Source organism: Ochlerotatus camptorhynchus, unplaced genomic scaffold, assembly GCF_037179485.1.
Source record: "Ochlerotatus camptorhynchus isolate MF236.1 unplaced genomic scaffold, CSIRO-AGI_Acam_v1.1 ptg000186l, whole genome shotgun sequence".
Taxonomy (NCBI): Eukaryota; Metazoa; Arthropoda; class Insecta; order Diptera; family Culicidae; genus Ochlerotatus; species Ochlerotatus camptorhynchus.
In genome coordinates, this window is record NW_027040676.1 from 61812 (window position 1) to 88645 (window position 26834).

General features: G+C 37.9%; 1 protein-coding gene across 1 annotated transcript; it reads left to right on the plus strand.

Moving 5' to 3' along the window:
• LOC135702204 (uncharacterized) lies at nt 1-26610 on the plus strand. Its single transcript, XM_065223228.1, has 5 exons — nt 1-81; nt 138-1034; nt 4660-5061; nt 23328-23534; nt 23600-26610. Exons 1-5 carry the CDS (start codon nt 61-63, stop codon nt 23891-23893), a joined length of 1821 nt encoding a protein of 606 aa, XP_065079300.1. The 5' UTR covers nt 1-60; the 3' UTR covers nt 23894-26610.
• The last annotated feature ends 224 nt before the right edge of the window (nt 26611-26834 follow it).

Below are 26834 nucleotides of genomic sequence, written 5' to 3' on the forward strand. Positions count from 1 at the left end.
GAGAAATTCAAAGCATCAAATTGGTGAACAGGAATACTTTAATTTGTGGCGTCAATCAAAATGGAAAACCTGCCATGTGAAGTTCGTGCAATTTCATCAAATAGTGACAAACTTTTAAATATCTTAAACTCTTCCAGATGATTGAGCACATCTATTCATTTCTGCCGTATAGCGACCACTTGCGAGCCACAGAAGTTTGCTTCCGTTGGAAGGAAATATTCGAAAAACGTGTATTGAAAGATACTTTGCTGACGATTGCAAAAAAGCATTGTGTCATCAATAAGCACAGTTTCCACAATGGTTTACAAAGGTTGGCGAAAAGCACAAGAATGTATCAAGATTTGATGTTCGAGGATATAGACTTTGCATACCTAGATAGACAAACTGTAATTCAGCTGTCTATTCTATTAGCAAACATGGGATTATATGTACTGAATTTAACTCTGAAAGATTGCCGTCTAACAGATGGGAAACTATTCTTAATAGTTCATCTAATGAAAGAAATGCAAACCATATGCATTGATAGCTGTGAGATATATAACCACTCGATTTTTGTACCTGAATTAGAGCCTAGAAGTAACAGCATACAATTAGTTAGCATTTGTAACGTTAAAGCTGAAAATGAGGCTTCTATAGTTGATCTGCTGACTAGTGGTAATTCGGCCGAAATTCATGTGACAGTGGATAAGGCTTATATTGATCCAAGAACAGATGTAATCGAGAGGTACGCAGGAAATATAAAAGTGTTGTCCTGTTTGTTCAGCGAAACTCGCACAATTCGAACCATATTTGGGTGTCCTGCATTAAATCTCGAATCTTTGAAGTTGCATCGGAATCCATCGAATGAGCTACACTATGTCACGCTTCTGGAAACAATATCGACACAAAGAAATCTGCGGAAACTATCCATTAACATGCCCATCTCACTACGTGTACTTGCTCAAATAGCCCAGACCATGTTTTTACTTGAATTTTTGGAAGTCACTATCAATGACGATGTTGAGTTAAGAACTACAAAATGGCCAAAACTCAAGGTAAGATAAGATTTTTTTTATTCTTGGTAGGTAATATCCCTTGAATCCTTGATTATGCCTAGACGTTAACTCTGCTTATTGTCGACACCAGATACTCACCACATATTTCCGTTTAGACTGAAATTGATTTTCCGTACTATCTTTTTTGTATGGATTGTATTCTCCCAATCAAACTTCATCATGTTCGCAACGTTGAGCCTCACTCCGTGTTTTCACTTAAGATACACCCGAGTGCGCTCCCGATTTCACCTTCAGAAAAAACAGGGAGTGTCTCTACGCTGCGGAAATTGTGCGCGTACTCACATTGCTCAGATTTTTTTTTTCGGATTTTATGTAATATTTGGAAAAGAACTCTAATAACCGTTTAGGGTGTTTGATGTTATAAACTACGCCACGTGCGGTACGTTAGAAGCGTTAGGTTCCTGTAGTTGTGTACGGAGTCTCCATACACAACTATACTGCCGGTGGACACATAATATTGTCCCATGTTCTATGGAGTTTCATACACATGAGACGATTCTATAACATTCCCCAGAATGCACAATTCCCCAGAAAACCATTTCCCAGAATATACCATTCCCCAAAAAGTATGCCATGTATTAGATTGACTATTTTTGTTTATTGTAGTCACTCTTGGAATCTTCTTTCGCATATATAAAAAGAATAGAAAAACTACTTAAGGATCGTCCATTAATTATGTCACACTTTTAGGGGGGAGGGGGGTTTTGGAAACTGTGACGAGCCTTACAAAAAACAATTAAGGTCCATATAAAAAATGTGACAAAAGGGGGAGGGGGGGTTGAAAATGGGCCAAATTTGCGTGACATAATTAATGGACCTTCCCTTAATGGATCAAGGGGTTTTCCTTTGTTTGAAAATATAAGAAAAGGAAATAATTAATTCTTTGGATATACGATAAAGAAGGGAATATTCCTTTCTTTTAATATATAAGGAAAATATATAATCAATAGTTTTTCGCAAAGGATACGGGGTAATGCCCATTCGGAATAATAACGTGTGGAATAATGTATAAATTTGTAATCGGTAGTTCAACGTTCCATGCACCGATTTTTTAATCCATCACGAGAAATTCTTCAACTCAGTTCGAACAATTCTCGCGTCACTTTTCAAATAGACCAATGTAACATATCCACCATTTTGAGAAAATCGAAGCTGAAGTTCGACAGATTATTATTTAAACTGTTTAGAAACAATATATTTTGCAATACTATTTTTAATGGAGTCAGTGAATAATAACGTTGAAAATTCAGTAGAAACAATAAAATCACAATTTAACTTTGAATTTCATGCTACAACATTAAAAAAAAAACACATAGGACGTTTTGACAAGTCGCGTTGTACATCGGACATGTTATTGCGCATTTTGCACCAAACTAGACTCCTGTGCAAAAAATAATTGCTCAGTAATATTTTCGCACATGCCAGAAAATTAAAAAATCGGCTTATTTGAAAGCAGTAACAGCTTAAGAACATTGCTAGCAAGCTACGCTGTTGAATTAAAGCTCTAGAAAGCATTAAGAAGCTCCATATTTAACTTTTATGACCAGTACGAAAATAATACTGTGTACTTATTTTTAGCGCAGGAGTCTAATCAGGTGCGAAATCCGCAATACATTGGACGATTTTTCTCACTGACATAATCAATGAGTGTTACATTGGACGTTTTGATCTACATGATACTAGATTCCCTTTCACAGATTTCAATATTAGAATACCTAACTTTAGATTGGCCCCGCCTTTAGAAAACGAGCACCAATCAATGACCGAAGTAACAATCATGTACCCATCATTTCAAACTTTAAATTGAACAATTTTTGAGCTAAGATTTTCTTAAATAAATGAAAGTCTCTCCCCTTGGCTAGTTTTTGCACCTTGCTGTTGGTGGGCGGGCTTTTTCATGCTTTATAGTGGAGTGCTGGAGACGGTAGGTTTATGGCCGGCGTTGCTGGCGTCATGGGCAGGCCGCGATAGAATGGCGTCATGGGCAGGCAATGGGGATTACTAAGCTTCCCCTCTCTGATAAACCACTGCATGAGAGAACCAAAGATCTAGTCTAGCAGTCATAGTATCACACTTGTTACTCCTTTGATTGAGAGCCGCGTCTTAGTACGCTTACGTATAGGCACTGACGTTAGGTGTGATACTGGCGGGTATTGCCGCAAATCACTCTTATTTTATTTATTTTTACGCATATAGATTTATTTGGGTTTGCAAGGGAATTATACTATTGAAATATTTCAGAAAGTGCCCAACAGTTCTCCTTCTATTTGCGAGACAAGCTTTCATTGTTGTTTTCATTGAAGTATTACTCAGGAAACAATGTTAAACATCATTTTTGTACATGGTATTGTAACTAATCTTATATGTGCTTCATTTTGATTTGGGATAAGTGTTTGAACTATGGCTCGGGATTTCCACTGTGGCGTGCTTCTATTGTGACATACCCATACGTATTTTTGTGGTGCGATATAATGGAAGCGTGTGAGCATAGTTGGAGCATATACCCTATATAATTTAAAAATCAGCTTGGAAACTAACTTCAAAATGAATCATTTTAGTTACCTGAGTGGAACTAAGATATAATAAATAGTTATAGGTAAAAATCAAAAGTACTTGAAACACGTTTAACTTTAGATTACAAACACAAGTGCAGGTACTTAATAAAGCGTGGGTTATGATTGATTAGGTGAATTAGAGATTTCAATTATTTATTAAATTAGACTAATGAGATATCATAATCATCAAATGAACTTAAATAAGAAACTTCAGAAAGTCTAATGACATTAGGTAGATTAACAAAAGAATTAGGATGCGGGGGGTCCGCTTAGGGAGGCAACTAACCTTTAAAGTTGTAGAATAAATCTTCTTATTTAGTCTTGAACTTTAATAAGAAAACGCAAGCAGACCAATAGCATTAAGCAGATTAACAAGGAGAGGAATAGTTTAGGAAATAAGTAAAAGTAGAGGTATGTGACAATTAATAACTTTTAAACTTTTGGAGGTATTGTATTCCCCTGAGTTTGTTGTGCTCGATTGCTATATTATTCTCTCAATACGCGAAATCTCTTATATAACCCTCCCCATGGACATGGAGGTTGACGGTACTGAAGCAAAGGGTTATGTTTAATTTCTTTATATTTGCAACGATGATGATTTCCTATAGTGACACATATCACCTTCTTAATGCTTCAGTATGCCTCTAACGATTAATTCTTGGTTGTTAATAGAACTTCCTTGATGAAATCGGCTGCTTCATGCAGACTGAGCCGATTCAAAAAAGCATGCTATATTTTTCTGTTTCACTTGTATGGGAATCTCGAACCATATATGGAAATGGATGTAATGTCGGCCTAAATTCCCCTAATTTGGGCCCATACATAAATTCAGCAATAAACTGAATTTTCAATAGCGACCAAAAATATCCATTAGTACCGTCCCAAAGACGCGTTCATCTAGATAAAATTGATAAATAGCAGACTTTTCGCGATGGAGAGAAAAAATATATATATATATATATTTATATATTATACGTATAAGACTGCGTATATCTAGAATAAATTATTCAGAGCATACTTACTTTAAACCTACTTTCTCTCTTTCACAGGTACTATCTTTATCTCATTCCAGCAATATGAATAGTATACTTAATGGCATGGATTTTGAAAACCTTGAGGAACTTCGATTACATACGAAAAAACTGACTAGAAACACAATGGAGACCATCTACGAAAAATGTGCTGGACTAAAGAAGCTGACTCTTACCGCGCTATCAATGGTGCGATGTGAAAGTATTCTCGCATCAATCGGAGATCGATTGGCTGATTTGGTTGAAATTGACCTACAGTGTAGCTCACGAACAACATTCATCCCTTTTTTCAAGTCCATCGTAACACTAAAGCAGCTCGACTCATTATCCATCTGTTGTTGTGATTTTATAACGAATAAGACACTAATACAGATACATTTGCCTTACCTCAGCACATTGAAAATTACACGAAATTTTAAGGTAGGTTTTCATCTCTGGGTTTTTTTAACGTAAGTCTACCGTATCGACACGATACTTAATGATTGCGTACTGATATATTTTCGGTCGAATCGAGATTTTAACTACGTATTTTTTAAATCGTTCGTTATGTAGTTGTAAGCGTTAGGAATCGCGTGAAGAATGGTGTATGCATCGTACGCTTTATGAGAACATACTGTGAAATCCAAAAATTGAATAATGATTAGGGTTGTTTTCCGGTAAATTCGCTACTGTTGCTTAAACTTCCAAGTGTGGTTAAAAGTGAGTAGAAATGATAGATAAAGTAAGCTATATCAGTCAATTGGATCAGTTTCGCTTCGAATTCGGAAATTTCGGTAATATCTCCCGTAGGCCATTCTTAAGCAGGTGGGAGAGTTGAATCTCATGCTGTAGGCCTGGACCGTGTGATGGTATCACATATGCTTTTCATTAATTTCATTCTTCTCTTCCACGTCGTAGTACGTTTATATAAATGTACTGACTATTTTTAATTATAGGCGCATCTCCGGGTATTTTCTTAACGAGTATCATTCCATTTTCGTATCGTATCGCAGGATGGCCGTTCAGAATGGTTCAATGGATGTGAAACGAGGGAACAAGCGCCACATTTCGTTCAGGCTCTTTAGAACTACTTGTGAGTTGTGATGAAATATAAAACGCACATTTTAAAATGAATTGCACATAGCAATTATCATCACTTACTCACACATGAAATCTGGCTCGACCAACCTGGCAGAACGCGTCCTAACCCTCACTGAACCAAAGGGCAGGGGGTTGTATGGCATACTATTCATTGACCATTATCCAACTGTTGTGCCTACTAGCTAAAATGTTGTAAACATTAATTTCCTTTATTTTTTTTTTTTTATTAATTACTTTATTTGTACAGGCTCAATCGAATAAACTTTACAGAGCCAAGTTATCATTTTCATCCTTTGGTTTGTTTTTTCCGTCGATCTTGTTTTCCGTGCTGAGCACCAATGCTACCGACGTGCCAGGAAGGCAGCTCTCACACCTGGACCCTACCTATCGACCCATCAACTCATGAACCGGGGACCAACGGCTTTACTTCCCATCCGAAGGAAGGCGTGATCAGAGATGTTATGCCTCAGAACATCCCGGCGGCGCCGACTGGTATTGAACCCAGGCCTGCTGGTGTGAGAGGTAATCACGCTTACCACTACACCACCGGCGCCGTTTAGTTATCATTTTCGTTATAAATTATTGATGTCTTATATTATATATTAGTTAAAGGAGCTGGACCGGATACTCGTGGTTGTCTCGAGGTTAGTGGAGATTTACAATGTTTTTGGATGGGAAAAGGGAGAGGGAGGTTTGAAATGTGGTTTACGATACAAATATTTAATTAATCCTAAAACATGAACTAATTTCTATTCATCTTGAAAACAAACATAAACAAAACCCACACGTACAAAATACAAACTAAACACAAGGTTAATCAAACTTACAATCTAATGTTAATATTCTTAAAGTAAACATATATGAGTTTCATAAACTCCAGATCGCGTCTAGCCAAAATATCCCGAACTGGAACGTTAGGTTGTCTACCTCGAGCCCGAAGGGAATCGTACAGCTCCGATCTGACTCCACGATGCTCAGCACAAGACCAAATAATATGATCGGCGTCTTGGTAACCTTGTCCACATTCAAAGAGATTGCTGTCCCCCAGCACAACACGGAACAAGTGAGCGTTTAACGAATAGTGATTGGACATGAGGCGAGACATCATACGAATGAAGTCTCGACCCACATCCAACCCCTTGAACCAAGGACTCTTCGACACCTTAGGGATGATCGAATATAGCCATCGTCCCAAACTCCCTTCACTCCACTTATTCTGCCAGCTGACGAGTGACTGTTGACGATAAATGAAGAAAAATTCATCGTAGGCGATTTGTCGATCGTAAATATCGCCTTCCATAGCGCCCACCTTAGCAAGTGAGTCCGCCATCTCATTGCCCGGAATCGAGCAATGAGATGGGACCTATGCAAAGGTGATGACAAAAGATCTTAAAGATAAAGCACTTAAAAGCTCTTGTATTTTCATGAGAAAATACGAGGAGTGCTTTACCGGCCTCATGGAGCGAATAGCCTCGACAGAACTGACACTATCCGTAAAAATAAAATAGTGATCTGGTGGAAGTGAGGCGATCGTTTCTAGCGTATAGTATATTGCCGCCAGCTCAGCAACATATACGGAACAAGGAGCTTGAAGCATTCGAGAGGCGCTATGAAATTCGTTAAAAATACCAAAACCAGCGGACGACTCTATTAGTGATCCATCTGTGAAGAACGATCTTGCGGAATCAACTTGGCCAAACTTTGCAGCGTAAATTGACGGAACAATCATGGAACGATGATGTTCTGGGATCCCACGAATCTCCCGCGTCATAGATAAATCAAAACTAACTGAATTGCCGAAGTCGGAGAAGCATACACGATGAGGATTATGCTGTGAAGGGCTGACATCCAGTGTTATGTACACGTAGTACAATGTCATAAAACGAGTTTGAGGGTTTAGCTCAAGAAGCTTCTCAAAGTTTGCAATCACCAGTGGGTTCATAATTTCACAACGGGTGAGGAGCCTGAGGGATAATTCTGAAAACCGATCAGATAGTGGCAACATGCCCGCTAACACTTCGAGACTCATCGTATGAGTCGAGTGCATACTGGATCCGTTCCAGTTTGATGATGTGCGTTTTAGCCACCGACTGGAAGCAAAAACTACCGTACTCTAAAACCGATAAAATCGTTGTCCGGTACAACGTTAGAAGATCTTGCGGATGGGCTCCCCACCACGTTCCGGTAATTGTTCGAAGAAAATTGATCCTTTGTTGGCATTTTCGTCTCAGATACTCAATGTGGGATCTCCAGGTGCATTTGGAATCGAACCAGACCCTAAGATATTTGAAAGACATGGAATGAGTGATCGGCCTACCCAAAAGTTGAAGCTTCGGTTGTGCATAGCCCATGCTTCCTAGAAAAAAACGACCAACTCAGTTTTCTCCGTGGAGAATTCGATACCTAGCTGAATAGCCCAAGTAGACAAATTGTCTAAAGTATCCTGTAAGGGTCCTTGCAGGTCGGCCTCTCTGGGCCCTGTCATAGACACTACTCCGTCATCTGCAAGTTGTCTCAACGTGCAGTTGTCACTTAGACAATTGTCAATTTCTCTGACGTAGAAATTATACAAAAGGGGGCTTAAACATGAGCCCTGGGGGAGACCCATGTAACTAAATCGAGGAGCTGTAGAGTTTCCATGAGAAAAGCTCATATGTTTCTCTGACAGCAAATTGTACAAAGAGTTATTTATTACTGGAGAAAGGCCACAAGCGTGGAGTTTGTCTGAAAGGATACTGATACTTCAACCGATACTGAATCAAAAGCCCCCTTGATATCCAAGAATACAGAAGCCATTTGCTCTTTTTTTTAGCAAAAGCCAACTGAATTTCTGTGGAAAGCAACGCGAGAAAGTCGTTCGTTCCCTTGCCCCTACGGAATCCAAATTGAGTATCTGAGAGTAGCTGGTTCATCTCAACCCATTTGTCCAAGCGAAAAACGATCATTTTCTCCAACAATTTTCGAATGCACGATAACATCGCGATGGGACGATACGAGTTATGATCTGAAGCCGGTTTTCCAGGCTTTTTAATGGCTATAACTCTTACTTGCCTCCAATCATCCGGAACAATATTGAGCTCTAGGAACTGACAAAACAAGTTCAACATGCGCCTCTTAGCGACGTCTGGGAGGTTCTTCAACAAGTTGAACTTGATTTTATCAGCCCCCGGAGCCGAATTGCCACACGAAAGGAGCGCGAGTGAGAGCTCCAGCATTGAAAAAGACTGGCTGATCTCGTCTACCGAATTCGTCGTTTCGCGAGGAATCATCCGTGCCGGCACGGAATCAGGACATACTTTTCGTGCGAACTTAAGAATCCAACGATCTGAGTACTCCTCGCTCTCGTTGTTCGAAGACCGGTTACGCATCCTTCGCGCCGCGTTCCAAAACGTTTCGCGCGATAATCCGTCCACAAATTGCCGCCAATATCCGCGTTTCTTGGCTTTGATGAGGCTCTTGAGTTCGCGTTCAAGAGCCGAGAACGCTTCGAAATACACGGGTGTTCCGCGTTTCCGGAAAAGCTTAAACGCGTCGGACTTTTTACGATAAACCTCTGTGCATTGGTGGTCCCACCAAGGGGAATGAGGTTTCCTACGCAAAGACGTTCCAGGAACCGGCCGAGTTTGAGCTCGAAGCGCGCTGTCCAAGATCAGATTGGAGAGGAAGTTATATTCCTCCAACGGTGGAAGCCCTTCTACCGACGACACGGCTTCCTCTATCGCAGTCTTGAACGTTGTCCAATCGATATTACGGGTGAGGTCGTACGCGACGTTAACGGACTCCCGACGGATTGAAACCACTGGCAATCGAAATTTTGATCGGAAAGTGATCACTACCGTGGGGATCCTTGATCACATTCCACGTGCAATCCAACGATAATGAGTTAGAGCAAAGTGTGAGGTCTAATTTACTTCCATTCGAGGATGGTCCAGCCAAACGTGTTACTTCTCCATTGTTAAGTATTGTCATATTGAAGTTATCACAGAGGTCATATATAAAAGTAGAACGGATGTCATCATACAGTTCCCCCCAGCCTGTACCGTGGGAATTGAAATCTCCCATGATCAACCGTGGAGCAGGAAGTACCGAACATATATCTGAAAGTTGTTTTCGATTAACAACGGCTCTAGGAGAAATATAAACAGAAGCAATACAAAGGCTCTTACCTTTAAAAATAGCCTGACATGCGATAACTTCAATACCTGGAAATTGTGGAAGATTCACTCTATAGAAGGAATGGCACTTTTTGATCCCCAAAAATACCCCTCCTCCACGCGAATCCTCACGATCCAGTCGAATAATGTTAAAATCATAAAAAGGAAGATCAATATCTAAAGAGAGCCAAGTTTCACAAAGAGCAAATGCATCACAATCATTATTGTGAACTAAAAACTTAAAAGAGTCTAATTTAGGAATAAGACTTCGACAATTCCACTGTAGAATAGTGATCAAATCCCCGACCTCGTTTGGAAAATTATCCATCGAAGGAAATGATTGCTGCAAGGAGGGGCCACTTCAATGTCAATTGCTTCAAGAGAGTCTTCACAGTAGAAAGCATTGCCAGAACAATGCTTTTCAGAGGATCAGAAATATTCAGGTACTTGAGGATATCGTCCACAATTTTATCAAATCAGAACAACCCAGATGTTCTTAAAAATGGGACATCAAGGGTTTTGGATGTCCCCGGGAGAGGTGGAAAATCCTGGGTATAGTCAGTTCTTCTGAATCCAGGAGGAGTAGAAACTCCTTTTTTTCCACCATTCCTTGATTTGGGCAAGCTGATTTGAGGTTCTTCATTCTCAACTTTCCGCGAACGGATGCGTTTTCGTTTCCGTGCTGAAAAACGGAAAGAAGTTCCCTCCTCAGCCAAGTCAGAGTCAGTCTCGTCATCTGACAAAAGAGAAAAGGGATTTTTGTCGTTGGTCGATGGCGTGGCCGTCTTAAGCATTTCTGCAAAAGACTGCCGGGAACGTTCATTAAGTGAGCGTTGTAATTTCTCCCCGCGTTGTTTGTACACCGGGCATGACGAGATACCATGAGGAGTTCCCTTACAGTACACGCATTTTGGTGCAGTGACTGTGCAGGCGCCATCCTCGTGCTTCTCCCCGCATTTGGAACAGCGTGCCTTGCTGCCACAGTAGGACGCCGTATGTCCCAACTGCTTACAGTTTTGGCAGTTCATGACCCGGGGAACGAACAAGCGCACAGGTAGTCGAAGTTTTCCCAGTTCGATGTAGTGAGGAAGGGCTGAACCAGAAAAGGTCACCCGAAACGAGTCTGTGGGGGTAAAGCTCTTTTTACCCTCGCTGACAGATACTGAGCCCAGTTTTTGGGGAAGCAAAGGGTTCTTGAAACGGCCAACCGCCTGCTTCTCCAAGATCTCGGTGGTCAGACTCGCTTCGGTGACCACACCTTCGATCTCCACGTCACGAGCTGGGATGTAAACTCTATACTCGGGCGTGAAGAGCTGGGAGGCAGCAATCTCGTTAGCCTGCTTCAGGTTAGAGACGGAGACACGAAGTTTATTGTGCCTAACCTTCGTGATTTCAGTCACGGCCGAGTATCGCTTCGTCAGATCATTAGTAATTTGCATTACATTCAAAGGTTTGTTTCTGGGCTGAAAGTAGACAACCCATGGGCCAGTCCAGTCATCTGGATAGGCTCGCGATCTGAGCCTGTCCTTTGCCAGACTGAGACGACGAACCAGGGATGACATCATCTGTCTTCTGAGATGACGTACGTTTTCGACCCTTCTTGCGATCGCGTGGCAAAGTGGTGTCATCTTCCGACAAAACGTCCATTTCGTCTTGCGACAAAATGTCCATTTTGCCGTACTAGTGGGAGCGAAAAACGCTCTACCACTGAAACGATAATCACTCGGACACAATACACAAAAAAAAAACTACAAACACAGAACACAAACTTAAAATTTAACTGATGGGCGAAAGAGAGAAACAAAAACTTATCTGTCAGTCCGCATCGTGCTCTCTTGCCGTGCGGATCTATTTGCTTTTTGCTGAAGGAAGTGTTACTACTACCTAAAGCTACAACAAATTTAAACAGCACTTTTCAGTGCTCAACCTGTAAAAATTTTCTACCTTGTTCAACTCTTATTCCTCTTCGATCCTTGTTTGGACCCTACCCGAGGTAATCCTTCTTGGATATCGATTTGGAAAATTCCTCTTCGATCCTTCAGATTCTTATAGTAATCTGCTTGGAAGTCGATTTGGATAAAAATTTACTGCCGCCATGGCGCCTAAACGCAAAAGAAAGGGGCAAACTCTTGACCCCCCTTCTGATGAAATTAATTTGAGTAATCAATTTGATTTGCTCACGGATGATGAGAATGATCCATCATCCAAGAAAAATTCTAGTAAACTTTCCCGGCTTAATGCCAAGAAGGAAAAGATTCCCCCTATTGTGATAACCACTACCGATTTCCATGCTCTTCGCATGGAACTTTTGAATTTCGTGAAAGTTAAGTTTTCACTACAAATTGGACGTCGGGGTGAATGCCGTGTATTGGCTGAAACCTTGGACGGATTTAAATGTCTTCTCAAGTATCTTACTGAGAAGAAGCACAAATTTTTTACTTACGACACCAAAACTGAACGTGTGTTCAAGGTTGTCATGAAAGGACTGCCCAGTGGTGAATCCCTGGATCAGATCAAAGATGAACTGGCAAAATTACTTGGAGTTGTGCCACTCCAAGTAATCAAAATGAAAATGAAATCCCGTCCTGGCGATTCGCGCAACGGTATTTCTAATGATTTTTATTTAGTTCACTTCAAGTCTAGTGAACTAAACAACCTTAAGGCCTTAGAAAAAGCTAGCCTTATGCTCCATGTCCGAGTGAAGTGGGAACACTTCAGGAAGACTGGAGGAAATTTCCAAAACCTCACCCAGTGCCGTAAGTGCCAGGGATGGGGTCACGGAACTAAAAATTGCTACATGCCAGCTAAATGCATGAATTGTGGTGATTCCTCTCACGCAAAGGACGACTGTCCTGTGAAGGAAGATCCTAAGAAATTTAAATGTTCAAATTGTGGTGAAAACCACAAATCCAATTTTTGGGAATGTAAGACTCGCAAAGCGATCCTACAATCTCGTTCTAACCGTCAGGTAGGAAACGCTCCACGTTTCCGACCAGGTACAAATTCCTCTGCTGTTAACAACGGTCAGCGAGGAACAAATTCTACATTCGTACCCGTAGGTACAAATATCACCCCTGCTTCAAATTTTTCATCTGTACCTACTCCCCTCGCTGCTAACAATGTTCAGCGAGTTAATGGAGCTACCTATGCTGCTATTGCAGCGGGTAGAAATCAAAATACTAACCAACGTTCTAACGGAAATTTTGACAATTTTGACTTAGGAAGCATTACTGCCCCCAAAATGGAATTTTTACAGAAATCATTAATTGACATGATTTCTGATATGCTTAAATCTAACTCCATGTTTGATGCTATTCAAACTGGACTAAAATTTGCAAATAATATTGTCATGACTTTAAAATTCAGTAATGGATTTTAAAGCATTAAATATTGTAAATTGGAATGCTCGATCTCTTAAAGATAATGAAGACGAGCTATTTAACTTTTTGCGAGTTCATAACGTGCATATTGCCGTTATAACTGAAACGTTCCTTAAACCTGACCATAAGGTTAAGAAGGACGCAAATTACTTGATTTATAGAAATGATCGTCTTGATGGACCCTGTGGTGGCGTTGCCATCATTATTCATAGGCGAATCAAACATAAAATTCTTTCTTCATTTGAAACCAAAGTTTTTGAAACTTTGGGAGTTTCTGTTGAAACAAAATTTGGACAACTTACGTTTATAGCTGCCTATTTGCCATTCCAATGCGTAGGCCAGCAAAAGAATTTTCTCAAGGGTGACCTCCAGAAACTTACCCGTCATAGGTCTAAATTCTTCATTATTGGTGATTTTAATGCAAAACACCGCTCATGGAATAATGCTCAAAGCAATTCCAATGGTAATATTCTGTTTGATGATTGTTCTGCAGGTTATTACACTATTCAATATCCAAACAGCCCAACATGCTTTTCTTCTGCAAGAAATCCCTCCACTATTGATTTGGTCTTAACTGATTCATGTCATCTTTGTAGCCAATTGGTTACCCATGCTGATTTCGGTTCTGATCACCTTCCAGTAACTTTTGAAATATCCCAAGAAATAATTTGTAATCCCAACAGCTCTACTTTCAATTACCATAGAGCTGATTGGGAGCAGTATCGAACATTTATGGAATATAACTTCGATCCAAACATTCCTTTGCAAACCAAAGATGAAATTAATTATGCTCTTGAATCTCTGACTACTTCTATAGTTGAAGCAAGAGCCGCCTCAGTACCAAAATGCGAGGTTAAATTCGATTCAATTATAATAGACGATGATCTTCAGCTCTTGATTCGTCTTAAAAATGTCCGTAGGAGACAATATCAAAGAACACGCGATCCTGCCATGAAGGTTATCTGGCGGGATTTGCAAAAACAAATTAAAAAGCGATTCTCTGCCCTGAGGAACAAAACTTTTGAAAATAATATTTCTAAATTAGACCCGAGTTCCAAACCCTTTTGGAAACTCACAAAAATTTTGAAAAAACCTCAAAAGCCTATTCCAGCGCTTAAAGAAGGTGGTAAAATTTTGATCACAAATTTGGAAAAAGCTCAGAAACTTGCTAAGCAATTCGAGAGTTCCCATAATTTCAGTTTGGGTCTTACTAGTCCTATTGAGAATCAGGTTGCTCGGGATTATCTGAATATTTTCTCTCGGGAAAATATTTTTGATGATTCCTGGGGGACTGATTTGGACGAAGTAAGGTCTATAACTAAAAAGTTTCAAAATATGAAAGCTCCAGGTGATGATGGAATTTTCTATATCCTCATCAAAAAACTCCCAGAGAGTACCTTGTCTTTCTTGGTAAAATTATTTAACAGATGTTTCCATTTGGCATACTTTCCTGATAAATGGAAAAATGCAAAAGTTGTTCCAATTTTGAAGCCGGATAAAAATCCAGCTGAAGCTTCTAGCTACCGTCCAATAAGTTTGCTTTCTTCAATAAGTAAACTTTTTGAAAAAATAATTTTGAATAGAATGATGCTTCACATCAATACGAACTCAATTTTTGCAGATGAGCAGTTTGGATTTCGCCATGGGCATTCAACTACTCATCAACTCTTAAGAGTTAACAATTTAATTCGTTCAAACAAATCTGAAGGCCACTCAACTGGAGTTGCTCTTCTAGACATAGAAAAAGCATTCGACAGTGTTTGGCATGAAGGTTTGATTGCTAAATTGAAAAAGTTTAATTTTCCACTTTATATTATGAAATTAGTTCAAAATTATTTAACTGACAGAACTCTGCAGGTAAATTATCAAAATTCCAAATCTAATCGACTACCTGTTAGAGCAGGAGTTCCTCAGGGTAGCATTCTTGGGCCTATATTGTATAACATTTTCACTTCGGACCTCCCTAATTTGCCTCAGGGTTGCCACAAATCTTTGTTCGCTGATGACACAGGCATTTCCGCTAAAGGAAGAAGTCTTCGTGTTATTTGCAGCAGACTGCAGAAAAGTTTAGATATTTTCTCTTCTTATTTACAAAAATGGAAGATTTCTCCCAACGCTTCCAAAACTCAACTTATAATATTTCCACATAAGCCTAGAGCTTCGTTTTTGAAACCTAGTAGTAGTCACATAGTCACTATGAACGGAGTTCCAATTTCCTGGTCAAACCAAGTGAAATATCTTGGATTAATACTTGACCAAAAATTAACTTTTAAAGATCACATTGAGGGCATTCAAGCCAAATGTAACAAATATATAAAATGTTTGTATCCTCTTATAAGCAGGAAATCCAAACTTTGCCTAACGAATAAACTTCTAATATTTAAACAAGTTTTTAGACCGGCCATGCTTTACGCTGTGCCAATATGGTCTAGTTGCTGCACTACCAGGAAAAAAGCACTTCAAAGGATTCAGAACAAAATTCTGAAAATGATTTTGAAGTTGCCTCCCTGGTACAGTACAACCGAAGTACATAGAATTTCGAATGTTGAGACTGTAGCACAAATGTCCAACAAAATAAGTAATAATTTCCGGCAAAAATCGTTACAATCCTCAATTGCAACGATTAATTCCCTTTATACTTAGATAAGATTTAGTTTTAGTTTTTAGTTTTAAGATATCAATTGTTATACTGACATGCAGGTTAAAAAACCTGTTTAAAATACTGAATTGCCAAGACATGAACAATGTAAAAACACTTAGATATATATCATAACAATTAAGGCTGGTACGTTACTGCAGTAACTGGAGCACCTAGGTTAAAATGAAATGTTATTTATTTTGAAATTGGAACAAATAAAGAGTTAAAAAAAAAAAAAAAAAAAAAAAAAAAAAAAAAAAAAAAAAAAAAAAAACTTATCTGATAATCCTATACTACTACCACCGAGCGTTTAAACAGCAGCAGAAAAGCGACGCGCAGCGTGGATGATCTTCGATTAGCGTGTGCGGGCGGTCTTCGTTGGTGTGTGCTTGAATGAGGGTCGGCACTCAGCTGAACACACGATGATATATGAGCGGTGTAAATGCGGAGGCAGATGCTGACACTCGATGACGATGATCCGTGTGCAGGTATGCGTTACCACGCACCGATGGTGCGCAAAATAGTTGGCGAATTGGCAATCGCAAAAACAATTTTTCTTCCGATGATGCCGAAAACACAATTTTTTCTCAGAAAAAAACTCACTTTTAGTTAATTGTTTAACTGGGAACTATGTCAGGAAACACTAAGCGAGAAAAACTGATAATTTAAATCAAGCGAATATCGAAAAAACTTCCAAAATAGCGGAGCGCGAACTAAGTCGACCGTACTTCTTGCTAGGACGCAGTGGAGTGAATTTCCTTTAATAGAAATAACAATAATAAAAGAAACTTTGTGTCTAAATCTAGATTCTATAGTTCATGAAACAGGGTCGATAGGTATTAATAGTAAGTCATCCATCTCTATGGCGGCGCCGGTTGTGTAGTGATAAGCGTGAGTCAACGGCGTAGCCAGGTTTCGAGGTAGTAAGAAGCAAAAAAAATGTCTGGAAAATATGGCCGAATGCCATTTTACCGAAAGCCTTTGTGTTGCTGGGTTTACGGGGACAGTTATCCCCTGCCCCTCTCTGGCTACGCCCATGGCGTGAGTGCCTCTATCTCTTACTGCAAAGGGCATGGCCTCAATCCCTATCGGGGCCTTCGAGATATTTTGAGGCATAAAATCTCTGATCACGCCTTCCTCCGGAAGTAAAGCCGGTGGTCCCCCGTCCATGCGTTGATGGGTTGGTAAGTAGGGTCCAGGTGTGGGAGCTGCCTCCCGAGTGTTGATAGCATTGGTACTCAGTATGGAAAACAAGATCGACGGAAAAAAAATCCATCACTACCTTTTTATTTTCCAACCTTTTAACCACTGTTACTTTGACTATCCCCTAAATTCAACAACTTTTCTTACTATCGGCATTTTAAAGCAGGATTCATTTGACCCCCGATGTTATTATTCTGTGACGTAAAATCTATATCTCAAACCCTGGTGCTGTATGGACAATGATTTTTCAGACCTGGCCGAGGACTTGGCCCTAAGACCCTCTTCTGTGCTTGAATACGAATTCGGAAATTTCGCTAATAGCGACCCGATAATACAATTCGTGAGCTTCCGAGCTCGACGTTAAGCAGATCCAATTGACATAACTTACTTTATCTACACACCAAATTTCTTAAATCTAGTTCTGTACTTTTTTTGCTGGATTCGTTCTGTAAAATACAATTTTTACCGAAAACTTTGTAAAAAATAAATGGTAAAACCCCAATTTTCCGCAATCAAAATTGCTGAATTTCCGCAATTTACTGAAATTTACCATCAACTGTAATTATACATTGCTGAATAAAACTGTAAATGGCTGAAATTCCGCAATACTGTAAAAATTGTGACGAATGAACTGTAAACCCAATATTTTACAAAGACAAACAGTAACTGCTGTACGAGAGTTTTGTAAAAAAAACAGAACATTTTGTAAACTTCATAATATCAAACCCGAGATCAAACCCAACTTTTGCTGCCATTTCTAAGATGAGTTTTCTTCTGTGCTCCATTGCACAGTGGTACAGAATGCAGATTTAGCTGGAATGATATGTTTTGAGCCTGAAATTGAAACTTTAGACTAAAAGTCTCTTCTACAAAGTTGTTCCTTATAGTTAGGCCCTCATTTTTATGACAATGAATTCTAGGGTGGTTCCTATTATCATTAAAATCAAAAATCTAACTTTTTTGTTTGAATAAATTAAGGTATACGTTCTTCGGCAAAGTTATAGCTGAGCTAATTTTAAGCAACTTTGTTGAAAATAACTTTTTTGTATCTCTTAAATTGGCCGATTTAGAGCTATTTTCTTGAATTGAGTTAGGGTGGCTCTTAAAAAAACAGTTTTTTTGCTCTATTTTTCTTGTTTCGAATTTCTCAGCAAAGGTGTCTTGATATAACTTTTAGATATTAAAAAGGCGCAAATTTTTGCTGCACAAAGCTTGTCAATACCTTTCGCCGATCAAGAGTTATTGACGTTTGTATACTAAAAATATGCATTTTTCAAATGGTAATATCTCTGGTTGGGGCAAACAAAAAAAAAGTTTTTTTGCAGCATTTGAAAGGGCGTATGTTATTCTCAATAATATGAAAAAATTGGAGGTATGTTATTTTTTAAACTCGTATAAAATCAATTTGAATTTATTCATATTTTTTACTTTATTTGAGTATATCTTTTTTATTAGAAGAGATACAGGCAACAAATTCAGCTATAAAACATTCGTCTTTAAGAGTTTTAAAAGTCTCTAGAAGATAACTTTCATGAGAATTTTCAAATAAAAAAGTTATTGCTAAAAAACTATTTTTTCCAGGAACACCCTAAGTCAACTCCGAAAAATTACTCTAAAATGAGAACGTTAAGAGATAGAAAAAAATTTTCTTCGACAAAGTTGCTTGCAAGTAACTTAACTACAACTTTGTTGAACAACACATGTTTATATTTTGTAAAACAAAAAAGTTAGTTTTAAAAATTCCCTAATTTGAGGACCACCCTGACGTCTGCAAACACCAAAAGAAGGGAATTTTTAAGAACAAAAACTTCTTCGAAGACACTAAATGTCCAAATATTGAAACAAATGTACTATCTCATTTTATATAAATTTGTCATTAGAGTGGTCCTATGAAATCCATCTTTTGCCAATAACTTTTTTATTTGAAATTTATCATGAAAGTCATCTTCTAGAGACTTTTAAAACTCTTTAAGACGAATGTTTTATTGCTGAATTTGTTGCCTGTATCTCTTCTAATAAAAAAGATATACTCAAATATAGTAAAAAATATGACTTAATTCAAATTGATTTTATACGAGTTAAAAAAATAACATACCTCAAATTTTTTCATATTATTGAGAATAACATACGCTCTTTCAAATGCTGCCAATAAACTTTTTTTTTGTTTGCCCCAACCAGAGATATTAACATTTGAAAAGTGCATATTTTTAGTATAAAAACGTCAATAACTCTTGATCGACGAAAGATATTGACAAGCTTTGTGTAGCAAAAATTTGCGCCTTTTTAATATCTAAAAGTTATCTCAAGACACATTTGCTGAGAAATTCGAAATAAGAAAAATAGAGCAAAAAAACTGTTTTTTTAAGAGCCACCCTAACTCAATTCAAGAAAATAGCTCTAAATCGGCCAATTTAAGAGATACAAAAAAGTTATTTTCAACAAAGTTGCTTGAAATTAGCTCAGCTATAACTTTGCCGAAGAATGTATACCTTAATTTATTCAAACAAAAAAGTTAGATTTTTGATTTTAATGATAATAGGAACCACCCTAGAATTCATTGTCATAAAAATGAGGGCCTAACTATAAGGAACAACTTTGTAGAAGAGACTTTTAGTCTAAAGTTTCAATTTCAGGCTCAAAACATATCATTCCAGCTAAATCTGCATTCTGGACCACTGTGCATTGTTAAAAGTAAGTACCTACTTTACGTTTTTACTACAATCCATTAGCTGGAAGTATAATTCTTTTTCATTACTGGGCCATATGCTTTCAGGTGCCATGGACATAAGACTCGACATTTAGCGATCTAATGTCTTCCTCAACAGGAACAAAGCGAGTTTGTGTGCGGTGTACTGACACTGAGTAGAGAGGATATTATTTTTGAACGGACACACGATGAAAATACAAAAACAAAAATAAATGTTCATGAGCCAAACGAATATTTTCGTTTATTTAGAGAAAAAATAATTAAAATCATTTTTTTATCATTCATTCAGAGAAATAATGTACAGTCATTTCGGTAAATATTATACTGAACGTTATTGCAAACTTTACCGATCATTCAGCAAAATTTACAGTCCAGGTCAGCAAATTTTGACAGCTCACAAAGAAAGAAAATTTACTGAACGGATTGTAAATAAAAAAAATACCGAATAGATTACCGAATGTTCAGCTGTTTTATATTCGGTAAAAAATTACAGTGTACTGTAAAAAATCAAAGTGTGTACACACTAAGATTTTTTTACAATATACCTACTGTAATTTTTTACCGAATATGGAACAGCTGAACATTCGGTAATCTATTCGGTAATTTTATTACATACAATCCGTACATTAAATTTTCTTCAATCTTGTGCTGTCAAAATTTACTGAACTGGATTGTAAATTTTACAGAATGATTGGTAAAGTTTACAATAGCGTTCGGTATAATTTTTACCGAAATAACTGTAATTCATTATTTTCCTGAATGTACCAAAATTATGATTTTTTATTGATTTATTGATTATTTCTTCCATGTGTTTTCTTAAAATTAAAATGATAACAAAACAAACGATTCGTTTGACTCATAAAACGTTATTTTTTTGTATATTATCATCGTACGCTCGTACACTGAAAAAAGTTTTCATGTAGTTTCCATTGGGAACGCACACGATATTTTTCCAATAACAAAATTAATTATTTTTATCTACTTTGACTATATGTTTAGTATTACTTCTGCGTGAAGTCAACGATTTACATAGTTGAAGATGCTAATTTCAAATAACAGACTGAAGTGGTAATTTTTATACGATAGATGAGGAGATGAAAGTATAGAATTGATAGTTCCGTTTAGAGTACGGCAGTGTGAAAATTGCATATAGAGAGTAGAAAGCGAGCTAGACAACTTTTAGGAAGGTACAAATACTGATAAAAGTTACCACTTCAGTCTGTTATTTGAAATTAGCATCTTCAACTACGGGGCCTCCCTTAGCTCAGTCGGTAAAGGCGCAGCTACAAAGCAAGACCATGCTGGAGGTGGCTGGGTTCGATTCCCGGTTCGGTCTAGGAATTTTTCGGGTTGGAAAATTTCTCGACTTCCCTGGGCATAGAAGTATGATTGGACTTGCCACACAATCATATTAATGCAAAAATGGTACAGGCATCGAAAGCTCTCAATTAATAACTGTGGGAGTGCATCTAGAACACTAAGTTGAGAGCACGAAATAAGCTAATATGCGATATGCAATAAGCTTGAAATGCGAAGCAAAAAAAAAAAATCTTCAACTATATAGTTGAAGATGCTAATTTCAAATAACAGACTGTAGTGGTAATTTTTATACGATAGATGGAGTAGATGAAAGCATAGAGTTGATAGTTCCGTTAGAGTACGGCAGTGTGAAGATTGTATATAGATATTAGAATAGCGAACTAGGACAACTTTTAAGGAAGGTACAAATCGGTTTTTTCATCTCTCTTTACCAAACTCCCCCTTTGGAGAGGGATGGTGAGGGGTGTCCCCCCCCGCCACCACTGGCAAAAAGAGATGAAAACCGACCCGTTCAAGTACCAACTGTGTGTTTGAAACAGTTCTACCGATTTTTACCGCACTTCAATTGTTATTTGAAGGAAGGCATCCAGTCGTAGGTTTGGAAATTGCAACTATTGTTTACCCCTACCACAATAGTTGCAATTTCCAAACCTACGACTGGATGCCTTCCTTCAAATAACAATTGAAGTGCGGTAAAAATCGGTAGAACTGTTTCAAACACACAGTTGGTGCTTGAACGGGTCGGTTTTCATCTCTTTTTGCCAGTGGTGGCGGGGGGGGACACCCCTCACCATCCCTCTCCAAAGGGGGAGTTTTGTAAAGAGAGATGAAAAAACCGATTTGTACCTTCCTTAAAAGTTGTCCTAGTTCGCTATTCTAATATCTATATACAATCTTCACACTGCCGTACTCTAACGGAACTATCAACTCTATGCTTTCATCTACTCCATCTATCGTATAAAAATTACCACTACAGTCTGTTATTTGAAATTAGCATCTTCAACTATGTAAATCGTTGACTTCACGTAGAAGTAATACTAAAAACATATAGTCAAAGTTCAACTATATGTTTATCTGAAATTCACATAAACTTCATTGGACACATAAGGTTCATGTGATTGCGTGGTGCGATTCCCAATTATGAGATCACATGAAAGTTATGTGAAATTCTAATGGATATTTTACATCGGAAATGTGATTTATGTTTTAAGTGTACAAAAATAATATTCAACAAAGAAGGACGATGTTTCTGACTCCGTAACAAACCATACACAAATTGGCTTTTTGCGTTTGATAAGGAAACTGGGCCGCCTTACGTCCATGGTGACTGAAAGCAATTGGTCTAGAAGTTCACTGAAAAATTAACCTTTCGGCATAGGTTTAACTGATTGTAAATAGCCAAAAATAGTAAATTACTTACTTTTCACACCGGAGAACCGAAGAAAATTCAACTTTGAAATAGCGGCAAATACTGAGATTGACAATGTAATGTTTACAAAAATCTTTTACTTTACTACGGTTTGTTTTTGTAAAAGATTATTTTTACAGTACATTCGTCACACTTTTTACAGTATCGCTGACTTACGCCCGTTGTAGTTTTGATCAGTAATTTTTATTTACAGTTTTCGGTAAATTTATGTAATTTACGGAAATTTAGCAGTTTTGATTGCGGAGAATTGGTAAAATCATATGTTTTACAAAACTTTCGATGAAAATGATATTTTACAGAAAATATCCAGCAAAAAAGTACCGTAAAATATTTGAGATATTTGGTGAGTATCAGTCCCCCTCCACTGACTTTAAACCACATTTGGATGTTTAAGGATTTATAAATTTGATTTTAAAATATAACTTTAAACATTAGCGAAATTCACGGTGAACAATCCTCATAATGATAACTTGTTTAATTTTAAACATTAGTATCAGGGCCAAAAATAGATAGATTCGATTAAATGTATTGTAAGGGCCTGTTCAAATTTTATGTAACGCAAAAATGTAGGGGACCATCCTTTGTCACGCACTTTTCCTACACTTAATATATGGCATTTAACGCATTACCACTCTCTTGTGTTACGTAATATTTGAATGGCCCCTAGGATGTTAGAAATCTTTTAATCATTTCTAATCTGCCACCGAAAAAAAAAACATTGCATTGCATTTTTTTTAACTATGCTGGTTTTGGGCTTGTTTTTGCTATTTTGTAGATTTCGAAAGAAGGATTACAAGATCTGTTCAGCAACTGCCCGAGAATTGTATCGCTCACTATTCGAAAATGCCCTGCCATTGATGATGAAGCTGTAAAGATAGTAACAACCTGCTTGCCTCAGTTGAAAGTTCTCGATATTAGTGAGTCCCCTATCATTACTTTGAACAGTATTCGATACATAATGGAAAATTGCAACTTTCTGAAGGTAAGTTTTTTTTTTTGGTAAATTAAGTCGTGAAAATACATTACCTTTTATGCTCATTTAAACAGGACTTGCAAATTGAGAACTGCCGACGATTGTTGATCCAGTGGCGAAATGCACCATATTACATAAGCAGCATCCATTCTTTGAGGAGCTATTACAATATGTACCCAGAGTTTTTCCATTTCCATCTACTCTCAGAACCAGCACAAGAGTGCGACAGCGATTATTGCTTCTATAATGACAGTGAAGCGGACATTTCCGATGATTTTATAGAAAATTATTATCCTGAGCCTGCGAACTCAGCAGAGCAGAGCAGCGAAGAAGCTGATGATATTATTATTCTAAGTGACGAGGAGTGATTTGTTTTGTTGTTTTGATCGTTATCAGTTGTGTTTGTTATAAATACAAAAGTGCAATTTTACAGTATCGATCAATGTAATTCAAGCTGATGTATGTATAATGTATTTAGCTAATCTTAAGAAAAGACTTCTTTTTTTTGTTAGTTCAATGAAAAGATGGAAATTCGGCTTACACTTCCAGAACACAACTATCAGTTGCTTCTGAATTTAATTCCTTTTTATATGTACAATACTGTTTGTTTGTGTGTAAATGAGTTCAGTTTCGAACGCCTTTGGATACGGTTGTTTTAAGTTTGTTCTCTGTTTTGTGCGTGCGTTCGCATTCATAGTTTTCGGTTGCATTTGCCGGATTAGCTTCCGGACGGTTATACGTGTGTGATTGGTGGTTTTCTCGCTTTCCGAGAAGTTTTAGAATCGAGAAAGAAAACATGATTCATCATGTTTGCAAGCAACAGAAGATTTGACGCTATCTGCGTTGTTTGATTTTTTCTCCCGGACCAGAAATTTGTGGCATCGCGAGTGATAATTTTAATTTTAGTTTATTTACGCGGTGATAATGTTGGTTCACTCGCAACTATTTTTGAAAAAAAAATTAAGTGTGTTCGATCGAAAGTGTACCAAAAGTGCTCCTAAACGTGTTTCGCAGTTGGATGTGGTGAAATTCGTTCCATGCCGGAACCGGAAGTATACATCGTGGCTGCGATGTTCTATGTTCATTTTTGTTAGCATCGCATAATGTGGAATGTTTATAAGGAGCACAATATTACACAACCAGCAGTATGTCCTACGTTCAGCTATTTGGATGTAATATTAAACTACTTTTTTTAGACCAACAATTTTCTCCTACGGAATACTTTAAACCAAACTCTCTCATTGTAAGTTATTGTGTGTGGCAGGATAATTTCTCAAAATGGGATTATATTGTCACGCTAATGTTAAATTCTCATTTGGTGACGGTCGAAGCGAGCCGCTCATAAGCGCGCTGCAACCCCGCCCTTATGGGGTGTTTACACTTATGCTATTTCACTAGCGCTAATGAGCTAGCTGCTAGTAAAAACGTTCACTAGCATAATGTAAACAGGACATCAGCGTCCAGCAGCATGAGATTTCAGGAGCAACTGAAATTCGTGCTAGTTGGCTAGTACACTAGCGCTAGCAAATCCGCACAAATGTAAACACCCCATTAAGGGTTATACACGATACGAAAATCAATTATTTTATTCATGTATTTCACTTATACATTTTTGCCAAAACATCAGCCTTATACATTACATAAGACAAACCACATAGGTCCAGTAAGAATGCATAAAAGGTATGTGTGACCGCTTATAAATTTCATTTTACACATGATCTTCATTAACTTTTTGCAAGGCGTCTGCTTATTAGTTGACTCATACATTTAATAAATAATCAGCAATATAAATTTGCCCAAAAGGTATAAGGAGATTTCTATCCGTGTACACAGGTGTGTAACTTAGATAGTATTTTATGGCAGCGGCTTGAGGAGCGGATCATGGATAAAGAGCCGCCGTGTGTTAAATCAGTGGGCGCAGTCGTACGGCCATACACAGAAAACAGATGGTATAATCCCATTTTGAGAAATTATCCTGCCACACACAATACCATCTGTTTTCTTATAGTTGAAGATGCTAATTTCAAATAACAGACTGTAGTGGTAATTTTTATACGATAGATGGAGTAGATGAAAACATAGAGTTGATAGTTCCGTTAGAGTACGGCAGTGTGAAGATTGCATATAGATATTAGAATAGCGAGCTAGGACAACTTTTAAGGAAGGTACAAATCGGTTTTTTCATCTCTCTTTACCAAACTCCCCCTTTGGAGAGGGATGGTGAGGGGTGTTGCGTCGGGATGTTTTGGCAGAAACACAAAAGGCAACCACCACCACCATCAGAAACACAAAAGGCAGACCACCATCGTACATAATAACATTTTGCATAAATTACAGAGGCGGAATGAACCAAAACTCTTCATACAATAGAAGAAATCCCCATATCGTATTTATTATAGATACTATAGATTCCATAGATAAGTGGAGGCACAAAAAGTTGTTTTGGCAACCATGAAAAATAAATGATCTTACTGGTATCCGTGAAAAAAATGTCATGCCATTATAGAGCTCTTCGTTGTGCAGTTTTGTTTTGTTTTGTTTTATTTCGTGCGCAAAAGTTCAAAATGAAGTGCAAAGCAAATCTTTGCAACAATCAATCGAGAAATGGGTTGCTTTATATTTCCTTCTTCCGTTGTCCGCGAAATAAATCGGAATGTGGAGTGTGGAAAGCGTTTTGAGCCAATAATATTACAATACTTCTCCCGCAAACAACACCCCTCCCCTTGACTAGTTTTTAACCTGGACGTTGGCTAATCTTATGCTTCATAGTGGAGCGTTGAAGACGGTTGGTTTAGGTCCGGCATCGTCGTAGTACACTTACGTATAGGCACTGACGTTTGGTGCGATACTGGCGGGTTTTCCGCAAATCACTCTTATTTTATTTATTTTTACACATATAGATTTATTTGTCCTAATAAAAAATAACCATAAACGAACGATATCCCAAATCATTGAACTATTCCACAAATGGTTTGGATGATACCCAGAACACGTCGTTAAGCAAATTAACCATACCATTTTTATTAGGGTGGGTTTGTACGGGAATTATACTATTGAAATATTTCAGAAAGTGCCCAACAGTGCTTCTTCTATTTCCGTGACAAGCTTTGCTATACAACTACGGCTATTGTTGTTTTCATTGAAGCATTACTCAGGGAACAATGTTCGCATTCTAGCATCACTGCTCTGTGTGTATAGTATTGGAAATTCCCGGTCTTTTTTTCCTGTAATTTTCTGTGTTTTTCAACTCGGTAAATTTTGATTCCGATCTTACGTCATTCAGTTAAGCTCTGTTAATAAAATCTGTGC

Bases quoted from the DNA above. Each gene is read 5' to 3' on its own strand.
- LOC135702204 (XM_065223228.1), top strand. From the start codon at position 61: ATGGAAAACCTGCCATGTGAA. The intron at 82-137 runs GTTCGTGCAATT...AAACTCTTCCAG, and splicing joins TGGAAAACCTGCCATGTGAA to ATGATTGAGCACATCTATTC. The intron at 1,035-4,659 runs GTAAGATAAGAT...TCTCTTTCACAG, and splicing joins CAAAATGGCCAAAACTCAAG to GTACTATCTTTATCTCATTC.